This window comes from Haliaeetus leucocephalus, unplaced genomic scaffold (genome assembly GCF_000737465.1).
Source record: "Haliaeetus leucocephalus isolate CR32 unplaced genomic scaffold, Haliaeetus_leucocephalus-4.0 Scaffold555, whole genome shotgun sequence".
Taxonomy (NCBI): Eukaryota; Metazoa; Chordata; class Aves; order Accipitriformes; family Accipitridae; genus Haliaeetus; species Haliaeetus leucocephalus.
Window position 1 is genome coordinate 11,993,451 of NW_010972991.1, and position 23,553 is coordinate 12,017,003.

The following is a 23,553-nucleotide window of genomic DNA, read 5'->3' on the forward strand; positions in this document are numbered from 1 at the left end:
CTAGTGAAAAAATTTAAAATAAAAATTTAATATTTGGCATGGTAAACATCAGTAATTTGTTCTCCCTGCTGGTCACTGATAGTTTGTTGATGTTCTTCAAAGTATTTTAACAAGTTACCCAAAGCCTAATTCTGTCCAGCCCTTAAGAAAGGAGAGAGAGACTGTAAAAATTTCCAGAGGAAGAGTTTTCTGAAATACATATTTTAGCAATTTATTTTCAGATAAGAGTTGTATACCGGCACTCTGATGTTTTCCAGTCTTATAAGAATGAACTACATTCTGTTCACTCTTCAATGACTCTTAGCTGAAATTCATAATTACTTGATACTAGTGAGAAGAAAAGGCATTATGTTGACATTAAGCTCTTGAATTCAATATATTAATAAAGAGAATTGCTTGCATACAGTTAGTATTTCTGTTCAGTTTGTTTAGTCTGTGCATAACTTGCACAGTATTGGATAAATTCTGCAGTTGAATGCCATTTAATCTATCATGGCCTACATCTCAAGATTTTATTTCTGGTAACTCAGTATCTCTTCCCAAATTGTAGGTTTTTCTTCTGAAGAGTAATAGTCAGTTGCGCCTTAGTAGCTAATCATCCCTTTCCTTTTCCAATTGGCAGAGCTCTGCTTGTTGTATGGAGGGCACACTGCAAGAAGAGTTACAGTTTGGAGGCACTAAATGAATACGTCTTGCTGTGGTGTTCTTGTGTGTCCTATAGACCAAAACAAATGCCTAGAATTCTCAAGAGAAATATGGGAATTAGTGACAGAATTAATTCAGATTTGCTCCTAAAAGAAGCTACCCTAGAAAAATAATAGAGTATTCTACCAAAAGAATCCCCCTTTTCTATTATATTCTACTAATACAAAATTGATATTTTTCAGTTTTCTTTTTCTGTTAAGCACTACCTAACAGCAGAGTTTTTAGGGGTTAAATCTTTGTCATTTTTTTCTTACATGATAAACTTTTAAGATAGAGTGCTAGCAAAATTGGCTCTTTCTTTTCCAAGCCTTTAAACAAAAGTGCTTTTAGTGTGTTAAATGTGCTCTGAACCCAGCTACTGAATTGGTCCTCTCAGGGGATTTGCAGTTTGCAAATTCGAAAAAAAGTTTTGATATGAGATTTCTACAAAGATGTTCACCTCAGTCATGAGGAAAATAGATAATAAAAATATATAATAAAAAAAAAGTTTCATTGTTTCTGGGAAATATATGGCTGCTAGTGAACTCACGGACACCTTAGCAGTGAATTTCTCTCAAAACTTGCACTTTTGGCATCTGAACACTTTATTGGTCTGATTGTAAGTTGCCATCTTCTTGATAGTGATTAGTCAGGCACTGAGCCAAGTTTATAGTAGCTTTGACTAATTGTATAGTAATCACAGGAGGTGCTGTTAGCTCTGCTTCTTACATAAAGCATTGCCAATAAAGAATTGCTAGTAAAATATTTAACGATATTTAAAAAATATTAACATTAACATTTCTACAATAGTTGTGTTAAAGAGTAACAAAGTTTGGCAGAAAATAAACCCCCTTGCATTCCAGCTTGTCCTCAGATATCAGAGGGGCTGGCAGCAGCTAGGCTTAGATTCTGAGTGTCAAATTCAGCACTGTAAGTCTGGTTGCATTCAATATATTGAACTATCACGATTACGGATGCACTAATAGTGAACTGTACTTTTAGTTTAGTCATGTTCAACGAACTATCATGGCCAGACTTAAGGAGTGTGGTTGTGTTCTACAAACTATCATGGCTAGATTTTAATGAATAGTACAGCTTATTAAAGCAACAGTACAGGTTCTTTTCTATTGCCAGTGATAACTATACTGTCTGCAAAGCACGTGCAAGTAATAATACAGTTGACTACCAGCACATTAAATTATGGAAAAATTCTATAGAGATTTCTGAGTTTCCCAGGGAAGCACTTGGTATAACCGAGGGTTTGAATCTTACTCTATAGGTGTCCCTGTGGGGGAGGGGAAGAGAGGTTCAGCCTGTCGACCGATCCCAGAAGTCAGCGATGTCCTCCTGTCGTGGTTCAACCCCAGCCAGCAGCTAAGCACCACGCAGCCACTCACTCGCTTCCCCCCCACCCAGTGGGATGGGGGAGAAAATCGGGAAAAGAAGTAAAACTCCTGGGTTGAGATAAGAATGGTTTAATAGAACAGAAAAGAAGAAACTAATAATGATAATGAAAACACTAATAAAATGACAACAGTAATACTAAAAGGATTGGAATATACAAATGATGCACACTTCAATTGCTCACCACCTGCCAATCGACACCCCATTAGTCCCTGAGCAGCGATTCCCCCTGCCCCCACTCCCCCCCCGTTTATATTCTAGATGTGACCTCACATGGTATGGAGTACCCTGTTGGCCAGTTTGGGTCAGCTGCCCTGGTTGTGTCCTGTGCCAACCTCTTGTGCCCCTCTAGCCTTCTTGCTGGCTGGGCATGAGAAGCTGAAAAATCCTTGACTTTAGACTAAACATTACTTAGCAACAACTGAGGACATCAGTGTGTTATCAACATTCTTCTCATACCTAACTCAAACACATAGCACTGTACCAGCTGCTAGGAAGACAATTAACTTCATCCCAGCTGAAACCAGGACAACCTTCCAACTTGTCTATGATGGGATCTTCCCTAACATTCCTCCTCTCTTAAGCCCTTTTATACTGTCTTGTTTCTAGGTGGAGCTTGAGTGACTCTAGTCATTCATACTTCTATTATGACTGGTGTAAAATCTCCTGGCTTTACTTTTAAAGGCACATGCTAGAGAAAATTCAGAGCGCGTGCTCAGTGAGGGGTGGTTGCACCTTGAAGGCAGGTAGTTTTTGGGATGGAGGTGTGTTTTAGTATTATTATGACATTATAATGAGCAGAGTTCACCCAGAGAACATGATTTAGCATGTCACTACTTCAGAACTGGGCACTTAATGATATAAATCAGAAGTAAGGCCATAGTGTTGACAGAACCCCTATTATTTCACCTTGGTTCAGTGGATTCAGTGCAGGGACCTTCCATTCTTGTTCTGGTAGCTCCAGTTCCCCAACTCTGCAGTGATATCACAGAGCCTGGCTGCAGTGTCTCCACTCCGCTCCACCCTCCATGTTGTTTCTCTTAGAGTCAGCATACCACGCTCTCCTGGTGTTGCTAACATCTAAGGTTGCAGGTTATGTTGCTTAGGGAATTATTATGGAACAGATTTCTTGTATATCCACTGCATTCCACCCTGGAGGTTTACCTTCCCTTAAGGGGGGTGTGTGTGTGTCATATTGATAAGTCACCTCCCACAATCATTCCACAGCAATTAGACTTCAGGCGTAACTTTTTATTAAAAATTTCCATGCCTTGTTAAATACTACATTCAAAGTGTCTATATTCATTACATATTTTTTATACATTCTTTAGAATGAGACAGAACTTCATTGTCATATGTTTAGTTCAGTGGTCTCCAAACTTTTTTGATCAAGTACCCATATCAGTAAAAGAATTTCTGAGCACATCTCACCAATATATGTTTATGTATTTATAGTTATATACACGTACTATGAAAGTTCTAATGTTTTCTTCCTGCACCGCAGTGGGTTATCTTGCACAGTCCCTGGGGTACACACACCCCACTTTGGAGACCGCTGGTTTAGTTTACATTTTGGAACTTTCCTTCAGATCCACAAAAATGTTGAAGAGAACTGTGCCTATCTTGAAATGTGTGTTCTGAATCTCTAGAAATTGTCCATCAAAAGTAATGCTATTCTGAGCCAGATCATCAGCCTTCTTTAGCTTCAGATTCCTGTACACTGGAGCATGGGGGGGGGGGGGGGAGACAAATAGCTTTGTTCATTATCCTGAATTGTATCATTAAAAGAAATCCTTTCCTCTTTAATTATCACTTTGAAAGGTGTTCTGGGCAGGCAGTGACACATACATGACTTTTGCTGAAACCTAGTGTGATACAATTGTTAGCTAAGAGATTTTCTCAGGATCCTGAGGGGCACCAACAGCCCTTCCTGGTGCTCCCCAGCTCCACCTAAGCAAATGTGAAAATAAAAGACCTTCTTGATCTGGAAAATTTCAGTTAGAATTTTTTTTTTTTGGCAATATTTGGATTTGTTTACTGCTCCATATGCTTTTAGTACACTACTTAGATCTAATTTTTTTAATTCTATACTGTATTCTTTTTATTATTCTAAAATATGTTATTGCTGTACAGTGTGAGCAATAGCAATGACAAAATTTACTGTGAGACATGCTGTCTGAATAAACTTGTGTAGTATCCAGAAATAATTTCTGAATAGCAGCAGCTGTCAGATATAAACAGTGGGGGTTTTTTAAGAACTTTTCTTTTTCTTTGGAACTCAGAATAGATAAGACTAAACTTCTAACATACCTCCTTTTACTCTTTTGAAGTAAGGTATAGCCAAAATATACTCATTACTTTGCTAACCGTGAGCTTCTAGTTCTCACAGCCTAGTTAAATCTACAAAAGGTGAAGCCTTACAATTATCTGCTAATTATTTTCATGATGAACACATATGCTTTGGTAGAATAAGTTTCTCTCTTTCAGAAAGTGTTTCGTAATTACAAGGGAAATAGAGAAATAGACACCTCAAGAAGTTGGACATTTTAAGTGTGTGAGGCAAGGATACATAATTTACAAAGGAAAAATCTTTACTGACACCAGAGACTTTTTAATTTATAAAGTTATCCTTGTTTTTAAAGTGCTACATCAGATTTTTGTCTCCTATGGTTTTGCAAAGCTTCATTAACTACCATGGTTCTCTACTTACTTAAAATGAGAGAGGTTAAATTTCAGTTATTCAAAATGTATTATATAGGTCAGAAAAGAAATCATATTCCATAAGGAATATTTCTTCTTTCCCACCTTTGATCATATTAGTTTTCCGATAATTGCCAGTTACGACTACAAAGTTGCTATCCTACATGTTTTTGTGCAAGCTTCATAACTGCATCTCTGTATGTGTCATCTTTGCTTAGCTAAATTACTTGCCATACTGATCATGTTTTTTTCTTTCTTCATACTAATCTCAAATATAAAATTCATGTGAATCTCTGAAGTTAATAGCAAAACTCATAATAATTTCTGAAGAGCAGATTGGAGTATTGGAATGGCAAAAGCTTTCCACCAATTAACTGATTTCTGTCTCCAATGAAGAGCTGATTCCATGCTTAGAGAACAGTGAGGTCTTATGAGTTGTTTTTGTCTGTTAAATGTAAAATGAATTAATGATCTTTTTTCTGTGTTCACAATGTGTCTGAAATCAGATCTGGTACTGTAAGAAAATAAAAATTTTCTCTTCAAATAAATGTAATGACTTAGAAATATAAAAACCTTATTAACTATAAATGGTAAATCAGGTGTGTTGTAATCTGCTTCTAGAGAGGTGTAGTAAAATCCCTATTTTATGCAAAATATTAAGGGTCAAATTTTGTAGGTCTCATGTCTGCATTTTACTGAACTGTTACTACTGTCATTGAGTAAGTAAAGTAATTGATTGGGTTCAATATGCATCTGTGACCATAAGTTTTTAGTATAAATTAGTTTGTTTTTGAAGATATTAGACACCCATGTCTCTATGCTTGTGTATTTCCAAATACTGTATAAAATATTCAGAAGCACAATCAGAACTAATCTTCAAACACATGAATTATCTGCATAGGAATAGTAATCTAATTCATGCCTTTAAATGAGTTCCAAAAAAAGAAAACAAATTCTTGATGAAAAATAATGAAGCAAAGCCAGGACAGAAACCTCCAAAGACACAAGAGTAAGCTGGAAAGGAACTGATCTGTTCTTTAACAATGATTAATTTCCTGATATTCACACTTATTTCAATTTCTTCAAAACACAGCAACTCAGATTTCAACTAATGGTTTGAAACTAGCTTATATTGATACAATCTTGACTTGAAGTAGTAACCAATTAATTTTGTCAGACTAAGGCATCAAATATGTCTATATTCAAAGAAGTTTCTTATGTCAGAAGGATCTATTCATGGTGAATGAATCCAAATGATCTGAATGCCTGTGGAACTTCTGTTCATCGTTGTATTTTGTAAACAGGTAGCCAGTCACCCATGCAGGTGATAACTAAGCAATATCAAGATTGTAGGGCAGAGTTCTTAAATCCTTAAAATTTGTAGGGACAGATTCAAGAAGTCCAGGAAAAGGTGTTATGTGATGTTAACTTACTGTTAGATATATTTTTTTACAATTTTGCAACTTTCAGCTTATCTGTAAACTCTTCTCATGTTAAATAGACTTACTCATCTGAATAGTTGTGTAAATTGTCTGAGGCAGTACTTCCAAAATCCAGTGGAAACAGTTTACTTTTTTCATCTACTTTACTTTTTGCAGTGTTGTAAGAATCAGCACAGAGCCATGAGAGGTAGTGCACAATTAGGTGAACAGTCTTGTGACCAACTACTTGAAATCAGATGGGTTGTCAAAGAATGTCTTAAACCAAAAGACATAGGAAGTATTTAAAATTTTCAATAAGTAAGCAACAAGTTTATGTAGACCACTTGTTATGTCTCTGAGAGATTTTTCTAATAATCAATAATAGCTAAACAGAAATTTATCTTATTTTTACAAGTATATACTACACTGCCTGTACCCTGCAGCACTTAAAAGGTTGCAACGATTGACAACAAGTCTTCATGTGCTTCACACAAAATCAGAGACAGAGACAGGGAACCAATGATACTTGTTGAGATAAAGACCACAGGTAATGTGATAAAAGCAAAAATGTGGATATTGAAGGAGAAAATACAGTATTGAGGTTCAGAGGCAAATATAAATTACTGGGTAAAGAAATCACTTAAGAATTTTTTGATTGTCTTTTATTGGCAAACTATGGATTATAGGCTTGAACATAAAATATTAGTATATTAGAATATTATACTGTTATATTTTAGTAGAACATTGCTGTCACTACAGTTACTGCTGAACAGAAAGTACTCTGATATTCACCAAAAACCACAGATGTCTTTTGTTCATCTGTCACTTGACAAATGCAGTGACATCAGTCATATATAGCTATTAAAACCCTAAAGGTGTACATTTTTCTCCCTTTAACTCCAAAGAAATTCAATATTAACTCATAACATTTCATTATTTTATGTTGTAGTATCAGAAGCCTTCTTAAACTGTAAATAAGTATAGCTAATAGCTTCATCTTTGCGGCTTCTTATAGTTGTATTTTCCAATGAATGAAGATTCATATTTTAATCACTTCTTTTTTCCTCCTGAACCAGACTTTACAAAACCAAGTGATTGGTTTAATTTGTGAGATTTTTTTGTTGTTGGTTTTTGTTTTTTTTTTTTCTTCTGGATTTCAGATTATGGTACTGAAAGCAAATGTCTGTTAGGAATATTTCAAATCAGTATGAATAATAGAAATTAGTAGTCAAAGACTTAGGTTCCACTGTAGAATGACATGGCTTTCTTTTGAGACATGGCTACTCTGAGAAAAGGCAGCAAACACAACTCCTAACTCTACCACAGCATACACACAAGGAGATGTGCTTTACGTCCCAACTCTGCCCCAAAGGATGGACTGACATTCAGGTGGAACAGCAGATTGTCTAGAACACTTCCTGACTTTCTTCCCAGACAGAGATATGAGCTGCAAGTGTCATACAGTTTCTTATTAAAAACAAAGACGAAAAGCTGTGCTTGACCTTAGTCTCACTCATGACCTCAGAGGCTTCAGCTACTGATGATAAATGAGGAGCCTTCCTCTCATCAACCTCCTCTTTCCTTGTTTTCAGGCTTCTGGTGTGGCTTTGAACAGACTCTTCACCAGAGTATTGCTTCTCTGAGGGGTAAAAGTGGTGCAGGTTGGGTGGAAATAGTGACATTCTTTTGGGAGGCTAATGGGAGGGAAGGAGCAAGCCTTCATCCAGCAGCAGCTGAATCTTCCTGTATTCAGTATGGATCACATAAACACACTTTGTGAAAGTAGAGTACAACTGTATGGTAATTTCACATCTTAGTGTGAATTTTTTTATTCAGTTAAGCAAGATGGTCTGTCAGAATACAGAAGAAGCAATAATTCTTTAGCTTCTGCAGTTTATTTGTGGTGTCATAATAATCACTGGAGAAATAGAATAAGCTCATGTTTAGCTTAGGTTGCTTGTCAGTTCTACAGCTTCATACAGGAAAAGTTAACCAATACTGCATTCAGCAAAGATCTGAATATCAAAGAACCAACAATAAAACTTTTATTGACTCCAGCAGACTATGAATTTAGTGCCTTAAAAATGTCATTCACAAGCAGAAATGACATGGTTTATGTGCTTTGTGTTATTTGTGATGTGAGATGCAACCTACAGTAAATAGGGATATCAGTTTGTTTTTATTTAAGGTATGCTACTGTAAATAACCATACAGACTTTGATTTGTAAATAAATGCCTTTCATAGTCTTTAAAAATAGATAACACTATTTTGTGTAAGTCTAACTTTTACAAATTTCCTTTATAGTTTTCAGTGCTTCAGCTATTGATTCAGTGGGTTGGACAGTGGTTGCAGCAGAAAAAATGCTGGCGTACCATATGCCGATACACGTGCACAAAAAAGACACAGTTATAAAAGTGTTGTACTTTGTGTTCTACTATATAAACTCTTGTCTTTCTTGACATTAGTGGAGGTAATGACATAAGTTACTTACTGAAGTGTTTTGAAAATAAATAGAGCAGTTTCTCTTAATGTAGCAGTTTCTCTTTTTACTTCAAATACTTTTTTTTTTTTAAGATTATAAGCTTGGACACAAGAGAAAGTCTATTCTACTTTGTCAGAATAACTAAACATGAATATTCTATTATCTTGTATGAGGTGGTTCTATTTTTGGTCAATGGTATTTTAATCCTTCACATCTTGATTAATATAAGTTAGAGCTTGGTTTATGAATCTGCTACGTGTATTTTGTATGTGAATTAAAAGGTGAACTTTCTTTTTGTAGTCAAGACTTGTGGATCCAATCTTCAGGGACCTGGAGGCACTTTCACCTCACCCAATTTTCCATTCCAGTATGACAGCAATGCTCAATGTGTGTGGGTCATCACAGCTATCAATACTAATAAGGTAAGTTTAAAATTCTGGCTTTGCTTTAAAAAAACCCATCCATGTAGACCATGACATTTTTCACTAATATGATTTATCTCTACAGTCTAGCTGCTGTACTTGGTGCATTGCAGACATTTCTAAGAAATGACTGATATTAGATGTGTATGGACAGATGTTAAAACTTGTTTCCCCTAAGAGTGTTTTGCTTTTTGTATGCCAAGTAGATGCTATCATGTTTTTATGTGATTCTCTAAAATAATTCCTAGAAGCAACTACCCAATGGTATGAAGCAGTGTCATGGGTCCACTAATACTGTGTTATAATCAATAGAGCTGTTTTGTGTATAAGACTGTTTATGTCATGTTTGGCCTTAGACTATGTGAGAAATCACTGAAGTTCAGGAATTCACCTTCCCTTCATGAAGGTCTGTTCTAAAGTTGTGTAATTTATTTCATTGTCTGAACCACTGTATTAAAATCCCATATACTTTATACCTACACTTTAAACCAAAAGTACTGGGAGTTCTGATAATGCCAGATGAGTCAAAGTACAGTAATAAAGCTAAGTTATGACACCAGTTGTCTTTAAATTCAAGAGCTAGGCACCTGGCAGCAATGGCTATATTGTATTTCCAGGTGTATAATTTTATCTGAACTGAGTGTAATGGACTTGTTTAGATGTAATAAAATAAAAAATTAGCTGTACAGCTCAGGAATGTTTTATAAAGGACTGTCAACATCTGTGTTTGCTGGTACAGGGGTATATTCTACCTCCTAATTTCTGTTTTATGTTGCCACCTGCATCACACTCCATTAATTTATCAGAGAGGCCTAGAAGCCCTACCCCTTTACACCTGAGTTTATCAGAGGACTCAGTGAAAACCTGATTACATTTCAGAAGCCATTTAGCTACACTGGTGCATTTCTCCCTCTAATCTTACAAAGTCCTGTGTGGAAGCCAACCTTATGTTCCACTTCGGAAGAAGAAAAAAAGTATATTTAATGAAGTGATTATAATATTCATATTGAAGATGGTAGATGTGTTTTCGAGGGGAGGGAGGGTTGGCTGTTTGTTTTATCCTTGTTCCAAGGACTGCTATTCCAATTTATCCAATTTATAGATCATCAAAAATGTGTCAAGAGTCCTTGAAAGATGATGCAGTCTGTGTCCCACAGATGGGCAAACAGTTCAAATAGTTAAGTAATAGTTAAGATCCATTTTTCTGGTCCAAAAAAGCTTCATATTTTTATTCCTTTAATCAAAAACTGTTAGTGAGCAAGATGAAATCTGTGCACATCCAGAATTTCTGAAGGAAAGTTCTGTCAAATGTGGCAGTAGATAGAATTTAATATCATATTGTTTGAGAAAATTAAACACAGCTCTTACACTTTGAACAAGTGCTATAAATGGCTTGAAAACCACCACTAAGCTGTTGTATAGAATAAATTTAAGACCTTTTTGGCCATATTTTGAATGAAATAGTTTCCATTCTTAATGCAGAGAAGGCATGTCTACGTAACAAAAAAGCCAAATAAGATTTTATACATTCTACCAATGGTAGAAGCAAAACTTCAAGCTCACAGACTGGTATGCATCTACTGGTAAATCACAGGTAACTGCAGGTTTAAGATATTAATGACTTGAACAGTGTTAAGGATTACACTCGGGCAGAGGTATTTGTGTCTTAATGCTGCCTTCCTCCTCCCTCCCCTCCAGTTCACAACATGGTGATACAGTGTTATCTTCAAAACCTCAGAACTTTGTTTCAACCAAAAGTATTTTTCACTGGAGTTTTCAAAACCTTTATTCCTCAGTATTATTTTCCTTCCAAATTTCTAGTTTCTGCTTTTAAGGAACTTTGAATTTAAAGCTGAGTGCAGAAAATTAAGAAGTGAACAAATGCTTTCTCTCTGGTTGTCAGTGTGGTTCACAGAGTTACAGAATGATTGAGGTTGGAACGGACCTCTGGACATCATCTAGTTGAAATCCCCTGCTCAAGCAGGGCCACCTAGAGGCAGTTGCCCAGATGGTCTTTGAATATCTTGAAAGACAGTGACTCCAGAACCTCTCTGGGCAACCTATGCCAGTGCTTGGTCACCCTCACAGTGAAAAACTGTTTCCTGATGTTCAGATGGAACTTCCTGTGTTTTGGTTTGTGCCCATTGCCTCTGGTCCTGTCACTGGGCACCACTGGAAAGCGTTTGGTTCCATCTTCTTCACCTCATCCCTTCAGGTGTTTATACACATTAAAATCCACCTGAGCCTTCTCTTCTCTAGGCTAAGCAAGCCCAACTCTCTCAAGCTTTCCGTATATGAGAGATGCTCCAGTTCATTAATCATCTTAGTGTCCCTTTGCTGGACTCTTACCAGTAGCTGCATATCTCTCTTGTACTGGGGAGATGCAGTTGTTAGGCTTGTTTTCCTTTCTCTCAAAACGTTTAAGGGATGTGTATAAATTCTAGTTCAAATGAAAATGAAATAAACCCCCTCTTTAGTCAGTGGTCATGCCTGCAATAGTTCAAATACAAGGTTTTTAAAAGTTATTTTATGTTGGGTTGTTTTTTTTTTCTGAAACTGTAAATACTACAAAATAGCATATTAGCATAGCATGAAAACTGTCACAGATCCTGACTGGTAAAAATATGTACGCATACACCCAGTTTTAATATTTGGGGATGAACCAGAATTCATAGGTTGAACCTATGCTGGTTCAGTAAAATATTTCAGTGCATGCGTGGTTCAGTTTGATTTGATTAGTACTTATGTATTGCATTTACACGGTAAGGTTTTGGTAGTGGGGGGGCTGCAGGGGTGAATTCTGTGAGAAGAGATCAGGAGTTGCCCCCATGTTAGACAGAGCCAGTTCTAGCTGGCTCCAAAACAGACCCACTGCAGGACACAGCTGGGCAAATCGGGCAAGCTGGTGGCACCCCTGTGATGACGTGTAAGAAAGGGTAAAAAATGCTGTGCAGCAGCAGCTGAAGGAGGGGAGTGAGAATACGTGAGTGAGACAACCCTGCAGACACCCAGGTCAGAGAATAAGAAGGGAGAGGAGGTGCCCCATGTGCCGGAGCAGAGGTTCCCCTGCATCTTGTGGAGAAGACCATGGTGAGGCGGGCTGTCCCCCTGCAACCCATGGAGGTCCATGCTGGAGCAGATATCCACCCTGCAGCCCATGGAGGACCCCACACCAGAGCAGGTGGATGTGCCCTGAAGGAAGCTGTGACCCCGTGGAAAGCCCATGCAGGAGCAGGTTTCTGGCAGGAACTGTGGCCCATGGAGAGGAGCCCATGCTGGAGCAGGTTTGCTGGCAGAACTTGTGACACCATGGGGAGCCCATGCTGGAGCAGTCTGCTCCTGAAGGACTGCACTCTGTGGAAAGGTCCCGTGCTGGAGCAGTTCTTGAAGAACTGCAGCCTGTGGGAGGGACCCACGGGTCGTGGATAAGGTCGTGAAGGACTGTCTTCCATGGGAGGGAACCAACGCTGGAGCAAGAAAAGAATGTGAGGAAGAAGGAACAGCAGAGAAAAAATGTTACAAACTGACGGCAAGACCCATTCCCTGTCCTCCTGCACCTCCTGGGGGAGAGGAGGAGGTAGAAGAGTTAGGAACCAAAAAGTGAAGTTGAGCCTGGGAAGGAGGGTAGGAGGAAGGTGGTTTTAGTTTTGTTTTTATTTCTCGCTTTCCTACACTATTTTTAATTGGCAATAAATTAAATTAATCTTCCCCAGATCGAGTCTGTTTTGCCCATGACGGTAACTAGTGAGTGGTTTCTCTGTCCTTATCTCGACCCACGAGCTTTCTCATCCTGTCCTGCTGAGGGGGAGTGATAGAGTGGCTTGGTGGGCACTTGGGAACCAGCCAAGGTTAGATGAGCCAACTTACATATTTATCTGTCTCCTCATGTGTTTACATACTGTGAAAGTGTGGAGGATATAGTAAAAGAGTGAAAACAATAGTTAAGAAAAGGTCATTTATTTAAAATTAAGTATGAACTTTTAGATAAGGCCATAATCAAGAATACCTGTTAGTGGATGGTACATCAGAGAGTTATGTCAGTAATAAGAATGCAAAGAAGTAATGTTAGATTAAACAAGATATTTTATTTCAAAACATCAATGTTGGAGACTGGTCCTGCACTTCTGTGATGTACCACTGAAATTACTAGACTCTCAGAAGTCTTAGGTTCATTATGGGCAGATCGTAGTACAAGGAGTTACCCTGTTTATTATAGATACGTTTATAATAGCTTCAGCATTACCCAGAAAATACTGTTCTTTGCATGTTGTTGGTTGGTCATAATTGTACCTCTTTGATACTGCAATGAAATGCAGACTCACATATAATTATGGGGTTTCTAAAATAGCAGGTAGATAAAAGGCTTACAATGTTATCTGAAACAACATTCAGATATGTTTATAGTTTTCAATATAAGTAGAAAAGGTGTCTAGCACTGATTAGAAGAACCTAAACTTGTTGAGGTTAAAAGAAAATGAGATCATTTTACGAGTTAGATCAACTTCTTTTTAGCATATATTGAGGAATTTGCATGTCTAAAGTTTTTGCTTATGTAACCAGTGATTTAATGTGTTCAGTTTTAATTCATGGTAACATTGCCTTATTGTTCTGAACACAAAAATGCTTGCCTTGCATGACTGCTTAAAGACTTAACTTTTGATGTTTGCCTTGAAGTCAAAAGTGACATTGATGTATAATGAAGATTAGCCATTAAGAGTTATTTATAATGACTACAACACATGATGTCATAGTGCTCATTATAACATGGCGATATTTACAATATTTTATACTGCAGCCGTGAGAACCATGAAGACTTACTGATCCTGGTATTTCAGGACTTATTGATCTGGTATTTCAGAGCTTCTTCTGTTGCATCATTTGCAACAAAATAGCTCAGAAATTGAGAATCTTCTAAGGGAGAAAGCACTAGATGAAAGACCCTGAAAGGAACTTTTAACTCTGGTGTGAATGGACATTCCTCCCATGTCTACATGCCTATTCCAGGATTGAATCTGACTAATTTTCTTCCCTCAGTGGTTTCAGAAATAAGTTTGGTATCAGTACAATATATATGAAAGAATACTGTCCTAGGCAATCATCTGCCTCCTTAGCTTTATACTGCATTATAGTTGGTCTCTTGCCTCATACAGTTAACCAGACATGCTGTTCACCCCCAAGCCTTGTTGACAGTGGAGTAGACACAACTAAATATATCAAACATGGCCTGAGAAGACAGTGAGTTTACTATGGAAAAGTAGAGAAATTAAATAAAAATCAATTATGAAAGGAAAGTCACGTGGTTGGGAGCCAATAATAAAACTCACTGATGAAGGTGCAGCAACACATCTGATATCAGTGAGTTCCACATATTTTTGTTGTTCTTGTGCATGTTATTTGCATGCTCATTCTTACCAGGATCCTGTTCTGTGGATTTGATCTGTCCAAGAGAAGATAATTAAGATTATTGCTAGAAATAAATCTATGATGTGCCAAAGCTCTGAATAGTGATCCAGTGGAAAAAGAAATATGGGCAATTTGTACATAAATTTCTAATAGTGAAATATTGTCACGACCCAGACTGGACAGACCAGGGAGTCGTGTTTAACTTGAAATTCCCTCGGGCTAAATTGAGGTGAAATGACACCGAATGATCAGTTAAAGATTTTATTCATGACAAAAGCAAACGAAACTGGGGAGTCATGGTAGTAGGTGGCAGGGTTTCTCACAACAGGAATTGGCATAAGGCTACTTCTGTAAACCGTGTAACCATATACAACAATTCAGGGAATAAGGAGATCCCTCCTGTTGAGTCACGAGGTTCAGAGCAGACCCCCTTGCTTTCCAGACTCCTCCTCAGAGAAGGGTCTAAGGGCGGCTGGATCCACTCTTAGTCTCAGACTTGGTCAACAGTTTATATCTTGAAATGGATGAGGTGTAGGGATTGTGGAAAAGGAAAAGGAAAGAGAGAAGAAGACAGAGAAAGAGAAAGGAAGAAAGAAAGATTTCACCGGTCCTGGGTCCAGCGTTGGTTCAGTCAGCCGACGGGTCCAGTTCTGGTGGGCTTGTGCACCCGGGGCTTCAGTTTGTGTCCTTTTATCATCCTTGCCCCTCCTTCGGGAGCGCACCTGAACTCATCAGGTTAATGAGCAGTTTGTGAGCCTTTGGGCTTGGGGTAACTTCTCCTTCCTTGCAGACATGGCCATTGTTTGATCTTTGTATCAGAACAGCTTATCAGAACAGGGAGCTGCACACCTTCCAGCACTCCCTCCCCCTCCTGTTGCTGATGTCTGAGCTGATGGGCTTTTCACCTTGGTTCCTTGCTGTGCAGGGTTTGTCTTTAAGCAGAAATTGCCCCACCACAATGTTTGAGACATTAACTCTTTCAGTCTCTCACAAATATCTATGATTGCCTGTATGTTATCATACCCAGATAAAAATGCTTGTGTTGTTTTGTAAAAGAAAAGTCTTCTGAACTTTTTCAACTGCTGCTTATTGAAAGGTGTAGTCTTACATTCTGCTTAAATTTGAAATATTTCAGGACAGTTGAACAACTTCCATGTAGGAAATTTACAATCGATTTATAAAAAGTTGACTTTGTAAGAATGTTTTACCCAAATATTTACACACACACCCCCCCCCCAATACTGAAGTAATACTGACATATATTTTACTTTGGTTGTGGAAAATCAAAGAGCAAACTATGAATTAGCCTAACCTAAGCAGTACATTGCTGATTTATATTCAACTTGCTGGCCATGAGGAGCCCCACTGCCCTTTCTACAAAGCTCCTTTCCAGCCAGTTGCACCTGAGTGTGTACTGGTGCATGAGGTTGTTCCTCCCCAGAAGCAGAAATTTCCATTTCCCTTTGTAGAACTTTGTGAGGTGCCTGTCAGACCGTTTCTCCAGCCTATCAAGGTCCCTCTGAATGGCAGCACAACCCTCTGGTGTATCATCCACTCCTCACGGTTCTGTATCATCTTAAAACTTGCTGAGGATGCACTCAGTACCATCATCAAGGTCATTAATGAGAATGTGGAACAGGATTGGACCCTGTATTGACTGCTGGGGTACATCAAGAGTGACTGGCCTCTAGCTAGGTTTCTTACCTCACTGTACATTCATCTACCCATACTTCATCAGTTTGTCTCTAAGAATGTTATGGAAGACAGTGTTGAAAACCTTACTGAAGTTCAAGATCATCATCCACTACTCTCCACTCATCCACCAAGCCAGTCATCTTGTGGAAGGCTATCAGGTTGATGAGCATGATTTCCCCTTCATAAATCCATGCGTGCTACTGTCAGACATCCTTCTGTCCCTAATGCGATTGGAAATGGTGTCCAGGAGGATTTGCTCCATCACCTTCCCACAAATCAGGGTGATGCTGACTGCCTGTATGTAGTTCCCCAGATACTCTTTCTTGCCCTTCTTGAAGATAGGAATGGAATTTTCATTCTTCCAGTCCTCAGGAATCACTTCCTGATCACCATGACCTTTCAAAGATGATCAAGATTGGCCTCACAATGACATTGGCCAGCTCCCTCAGCACCCATGTGTACAGCCCTTCAGACACCATGGACTTATGTATATCCAATTTGTTTAAATGTTCCCTAACTTGATCCTCTTCCAGCAAGAATTAAGTCTCCCTTACTCCAGACTTGCCCTCTGATTTCAGGGGCCTGGGATTCTTGAAAGCAAGTGTTATCAGTGAAGACAGTATTGAAGAAGTTATTTAGTACATTGGTCTTTTCAGTGTCCTTTGTCACCACGCAACCTGCCCCATTCAGTGGACAGCCCATTTTCTGTCATCTACCGTTTGCTGCTGACATACCTGTAGAAGCCCTTCTTGTTCATGTCCCTTGCCAGACTTAACCCCAGATGGGCTTTGACTTTCCTAGAAATATCCCTGCATGCTCAGAGGAGTGTCTCTGTACTGCTGGCTGTCCTGATCCTGATTCCATCTCTCTTATGCTTCCATTTTATGTTTGAGTTTAGTCAGTTAATGAATTGAATTTAGTTAATTCATGCAGGCCTACTAGTACCTTTGCTTGTTTTTCTGTTCATTGGGATGAACTATTATTGAGCTTGGAGGTAGCGATCCTTGGAAATCAATCATCAGGTCTCTGGACTGTTCTTCTCTCCAGAAGAATCCCATCTGCATGGGATTCTTGAAGACAGAACCCTGAACAAAGTCTGTTCTCCTGTCAGGGTTGTGTTCCTGCCTTTTGCCTTGCCTCCCTCCTTTCAGGATCCTGAACTCCACCAACCCGTGGTCACTGCAGCTCAGGCTGCCCTAACCTTTACATTCCCAAGCAGGTCTTCCTTGTTTGTAAGCATGAGGTCCAGCAGAACATGTCCCCTTGTTGGCTCTCGATCACCTCTGTTAGGAAGTTGTCATCAATACACTCCCTAAATGTCCTTGATGGCTTGTGCCCTGATTTGTTGCCCTCCTACGAGATATTGGGGTGGTTGAAATTCCCTGTGAGGATCAGTACCTGTACATGTGAGGCTTCTCCAACAGTATATGATGGAGGAAATTCATGGACTGTTTTCCCACTTCTAGATTCTCTTAACATGGTTTCCACCCATTTTGTAGTATACATCAAGCAAGTGATTTTTGCCAGTGTTTTATCCATGGCTACTCTGGAATCAGCTAAAACTTTGTTGATCCAAAATAGCAAAGCTATAGTTCCAGGGAACTGCCTGAAAGAACATTCAAGAAAATCGTGCCTCTCTGTGGTACTCTAAAGGTGCAACAGAATTTAAAGTTCTCTGCTTTGGCCTGAACTGTGATTCTCATGTTACTAACCCCTTGGGTCCATAGGAAACATTCTTGTAAATAACTGCACAGAAATGAGAATACAGATTTCTCAGTTTGAACTCCACTTCATTACATCACTCACATCTAGTAAGGGAAATGATACTTGAATATCTTGTGGGATGTTGTACAAACTCATCAGTTAGGTTTTGGACCATGCTATGAATAATTGGTAATTTATTCTGACATTAGGTAATGGAATCTTGTAATTTTATGTTTATATTTTGAATATACTAAAAAAATCTTTGTATTTTCATGGCTTAATTCCCTTGCCCAGAAGCAGTGCATTTTTGGTATTGCTTTCCTCCTAAAAATTTAAAACTTCTTTTCCTTTCCTTGTTTCAGTATCAGATCAGATGCTTGAGCAATATTTCTTACCAATAAACAGCTGGAAATATTGTTTATAACTTTATGGTATCACATTTGGTTTATTCTGTCTCAGATATGAGCCGTGTGCACAGAAAACAGGTTGCAGGCTGAATTTTACGGTTACTTGCGTATTGCTCCAGACCAGTCTTTTTTTCAGGTTCTATTATGACATATTCTTTATGGGACTAGTAACATAGAGTTGGTTTATCCATAGACTAACAGCCCTTTGTAAAGGGAGATAGCAGTTTGCAACCTTTGAGGTGGAAAAGAGAAGTCCAGAGCAGAAGACTTATTTTATTTAGAGATTTATGTAGGAAAACCTTAGGGAGAGGAAGCTAATAATTTCTGTTGGGCTTAATGAAACCAGAGATTTTTATATATACATTTAAGCAACAGGAGAAAAAGTTTTTTTCACGCTAGAAGACTGATTCAGTTAATATCAACCAGATAAAAAACAGAGAAGAGGATTTTCTGTGAAAGCTGCTTCAACACAAGCCATGATAACTTTATCTACTTGTTTTTAAAAAAAGAACGTGTCTTTAAATTTCCCTGCACTAAATATCTACAATATCTTGTCTGACAAGAGTAAACATTGGGTGGATTGATTTAGCATTTTTGCTAAAGCTGGCAACCATCACAATTTGATGTTCTAAAACATTAAATGTCATTTCTTGAACTTAAACAATTATCATTGTGAAAGCACTTTCATATTGTTATAAAAATTGCAAGGTTTTCTGTATTGTGCTGTCTGAGTGACAAAACCTCATTTTGCATGTTTTATTGCTTCCATAACTCAAATATCTGCTGCTGCTTGTAGTGACACAAATTCTGCAGCTGTTCCTTGACCTTTTTCAGAAAATATTTGTTGTTAATTTTAAAAGACAGAATGAATGATTGTTGTGGTTTAAACCCAGCCAGCCGGTAACAGAGCAGCACAAAGCTGCTTGCTCACTCTCCGCCACCCTGGCCACGGTGGGATGAGGAGAAAATATAAAGAAATGCTCGTGGGTCGAGACAAGGAGAGGGAGGGATCACTCACCAGTTATGGTCACGGGCAAAAGACAGGCTCAACTTGGGGAAGAAACAAAATCAATTTAATTTACTACAAATCAAATCAAATCAAGGATAATGGGGAGTAAACCCAAACCTTAGAACACCTTCCCCCACCCCTCCCTCCTTCCCGCCTCAACCCCACTCCCGGTTCTCTCTCCCTCCTCCCCCCAGTGGCGCAGGGTAACAGAGGGTGGGGGTTGGGGTCAGCTCCCCACACCTTGTCTCTGCCGCTCCTTCCTCCTCAGGGGGAGGACTTCTCACTCGTCCCCTGCTCTACTGTGGGGTCCCTCCCACAGGAGGCAGTCATTCATGAACTTCTCCAACGTGAGTCCTTCCCACGGGCTACAGTTCTTCACGAACTGCTCCAGTGTGGGTCCCTTCCACAGTGTGCAGTCCTTCAGGCACAGACTGCTCCAGCGTGGGTCCTTTCTGCAGGCTGATCTTCAGTCACAGGCTGCTCTAGTGCAGTCTTTCCCGTGGAGTCACGGCCATCTTGGGGGACATCCCCCTGCTCCAGCATGCGCTTCTCTCTCCCCGGGCTGCAGGTGGGCATCTGCTCCCCCGCTCCCCTTCCTGGGCTGGGGGGGACAGCCTGGCGCCTCACCACGGCTGCAGGGGCATCCAGGGGCATACACCTCCTCCGGTGCCTGTCCTCCCTCTCCTTCCTCACTGACCTCGGTATCCGCAGAGGGGTTCCTCTCACATTCCAATCCCCTACTCACCGCAGGTTCCCCTTCTTAACTCTGTTCTCCCAGAGGCGCTACCACCGTCACTGATGGGCTCGGCCTGGGCCAGAGGTGGGTCTGACTTGGAGCTGGGGAAGCTTCCAGCAGCTTCTCACAGGAGCCACTCCTGTGGCCCCCTCCACCACTACCAAAAAACCCCGCCACACAAACCCAAAACAAATGATACAAATGATAAAATTCCAGACAGTGAGGGAAAGCTATCATCTGCTATTAATATGCATATCGTAGGGGAAAAACATAAATTGAAAAACATGTAGATTTGTAGATTATAAATCTGCAAATTACGTGTTTGACAGGTGGAGTGAAATCATATGACAATTGTTCATTATAGGCGTTCTTAAATTATGGTGCTTCAAATGCTTTAGTTATTTTGCCAATATAAAGGTGGTGAATTCTTTCATTCTTAGCTAATACCTAAAAAAATACAAATTTTCTATATTGTACACAATAATATTAGTTTGCTGTTTCCCTCTGCTTAAGCTTAACAAATACATTGGCGTAATTGCTAATTAAGTAAGAAGACTGTTTCTAGCACTGTACCAAGGCACAATTTTTTTTTTTTTGTATCTTCACCTGTTTCCTTTTCATTTGTTACTAGGTAAAGTTTGAAAGTTGCACAATTTTCTCAGCTTCACTTAACATGAGGGGCTGTTGTTTGTTAGACAGTGAATACCCTGGTTTGTTAGGGTTTTTTTTTTCCATATATAGTATTCACAGAGCTAAATGAGACCCGTTAGGCAGTAATTGCTAGATAATTGTTATCATAGCGTAAGCATGCTAAAACCAGTTTAGGCCAAGAGAAAGCCAAATAATGTTGAGATGCTCCTTGTCAGGTCAGTACAAATCCTGTGTTTTTTTTACTAGTAATGGCAAAAATGCTATTTGCTGGGCTACATTAAAACCTAGTTCATCTTGTTTGCTTAAATAGCATGTGGCATATGTAAATTGCAATTGCAACTCTTGATTTTGCCCTTCAGAAGGACGAGCTACAAAATGATCTGTTTAAATTTAACAACAGGCTAAAACATCAGTGAAATCTGATTTAGGGCTGAAGTTAACCAGAGTTCAAGTCTTACGAATTATACTTGCTGATTTTTTTCTAATTCACAGTGACAGAAACACAGTGGAAAACGTCAGTGCTAGAATGACAGCCTCTGTAACAGATCTCAGCCATATTCACACCACATCTCTTTTACCACCATGCATTAAGGAGAAAAATAAGCAAAAGGGTTCCTTTAAAAAAAATAAATCAAGCTGTTTTCCAAAATTCTAAGGAGAAATTAAATATATAAGCTCATTGTTAAATTTATATGTATCAGAAAACTAGATCCTGGTTCTGTTATTTTTACATGGCAGGAATTTAAAAAAAAGAAATTTTACATGATTTATGTTATTTTTTGTCACCATCATATTAATTTTACATTCAGTGTGTTTCAAGCATAGAAGTATTCTTGGTACCTTCATAAATATATTCTTTAGACTGTATTCTTTAGAATATAGGATTCAAAAGTTTGCCATTGTTCACATTCTTATTATCTATTGCATTTTGAAATAATTTTGAGATCAATAAAGGTATATGCCTGAGAGTTGGGAGATTGTTGGGTTTTGGTTTTGGTTTTAGGTTTGTTGGTTTTTTTAAATTATTATTTTTGCTGGCTTTTTTTTTTTGTGGATGTCAAATATCTGTTAGGAAATGTATAATCTGAATTTCATCATAATGGCAGAGCCTACTGAAAATCTATGATGTCTGTTTCCAGCTGCTCTAGTCCTTTACTTTCTGAGAAACTGTTGAAATAGTTTGAAATATCTGGGAAACTCTTTATATGATATTTTCTCCAAGTCTGAAGAAGTTTACTGAGGGAATAACTTGCAACTGTTACTGAATTGACATTAAAGATGGTTCTCATTTAATCATTCTATATTAAGATTGTCCTGGTTTCAGCTGGGATAGAGTTAACTGTCTTCTAGTAGCTGGTACAATGCTATGTTTTGAGTTCAGTATGCAAATAATGTTGATAACACTGATGTTTTCAGTTGTTGCTAAGTAGTGTTTAGACTAAAGTCAAGGATTTTCCAGCTTCTCATGCCCAGCCAGCGAGAAAGCTGGAGGGGCACAAGAAGTTGGCACAGGACACAGCCAGGGCAGCTGACCCAAAGTGGCCAAAGGGGTATTCCATACCATGTGAAGTCACATCCAGTATAGTAACTGGGAAGTGGGGGCGGGGATCACTGCTCGGGGACTAGCTGGGTGTTGGTCAGCGGGTGGTGAGCAATTGCACTGTGCATCATTTGTATATTCCAATCCTTTTAGTATTACTGTTGTTATTTTATTAGTGTTATCACTATCATTATTAGTTTCTTCTTTTCTGTTCTATTAAATTGTTCTTATCTCAACCCACGAGTTTTACTTCTTTTCCTGATTTTCTCCCCCATCCCACTGGGTGTGTGGGGGAGTGAGTGAGTGGCTGCGTGGTGCTTAGTTGCTGGCTGGGGTTAAACCACCACAAAGATACTCTTAATTTTTTTTTTTATATTCTTACCTTCTGTTCTTTCCTTCCTCCTTCCTTATGTCCTGAAGTTGGTGTTTTCCTCCTGCAAAAATTTCATTTTTTCATTTCTGAGTTTTTCTGCTATTTAGGCCAAGCCAAAAATAAGCAAAACAAATTCAGCAAAAAGCTGAGGGTTTACATTTAATTTACCACAGCTTTGTTATTTTGTTAGCCATGTCAAAACTGTCAGTGGAACATTTCCTAAGCTTGGTGTCAAGCCTAAATCCAGTTGCCATCCATATATTTTCACGTTAACGGTATAAATCTCAAGCAGGCTGGGTGCTTTAGCATGAACTCAAGGAGACATTTCATGAAGTCTGTTTTGGTCAGGCCTGTTGGAACAAACTACACTGCAGCTCTTTTTACGTGGAAATGTCTCAGACTTGGCTTTTCCTAAGCCTAGTGTGAAGATGTACTGTGGGTGTTACAGTCAGTGAAATGATTAGAAAATATGAGCATACTTGAGCTCACTCTTAACTATATATTTTAACCATAATCCTGTTTTTCATCCATGCAGATTGAAAAAGCTAGTACTGTATTTATCAATAGGAGATAATGTACTTTTATTCTACATGAAACTAGAAAGTGTAAAAATATTTCCATTCTGTTCAGAACTCATTCAGTTTCTTTGTAGTGTTAGCTACACTATTCTTCCATATTGTTCATGAACATTTTGATCCAGTACAAAAATCCAAGTGACGTATATACTGCAGTTTAAAAAAAATTCTTAGAAATGTATGTGGAGGGAGGGGAGATTGTCTCAACAGAGTAAGAGCATAGAAGGGCATCCAGCTATTTCTAAGACAGGAAGTTAGCAGGTTTGGCTGTGAGGAAATAGAATCATTTGTTGAATGAGAGAATTTGGAATCAGGAGGTGTGTGGTTGTGCTGTGGATTAAGTGTT

General features: G+C 38.7%; 1 protein-coding gene across 1 annotated transcript in view; it reads left to right on the top strand.

The window, feature by feature from the left end:
* Positions 1-23,553, top strand: part of CSMD3 (CUB and Sushi multiple domains 3) — a 659,839-nt gene that overhangs the window by 243,986 nt on the left and 392,300 nt on the right. The window contains exons 7-9 of the mRNA XM_010577127.1: positions 1,556-1,584; positions 1,819-1,846; positions 8,998-9,114. Of these exons, the coding sequence (XP_010575429.1) occupies positions 1,556-1,584; positions 1,819-1,846; positions 8,998-9,114 (174 nt within the window). The remainder of the gene's footprint in view (positions 1-1,555; positions 1,585-1,818; positions 1,847-8,997; positions 9,115-23,553) is intronic.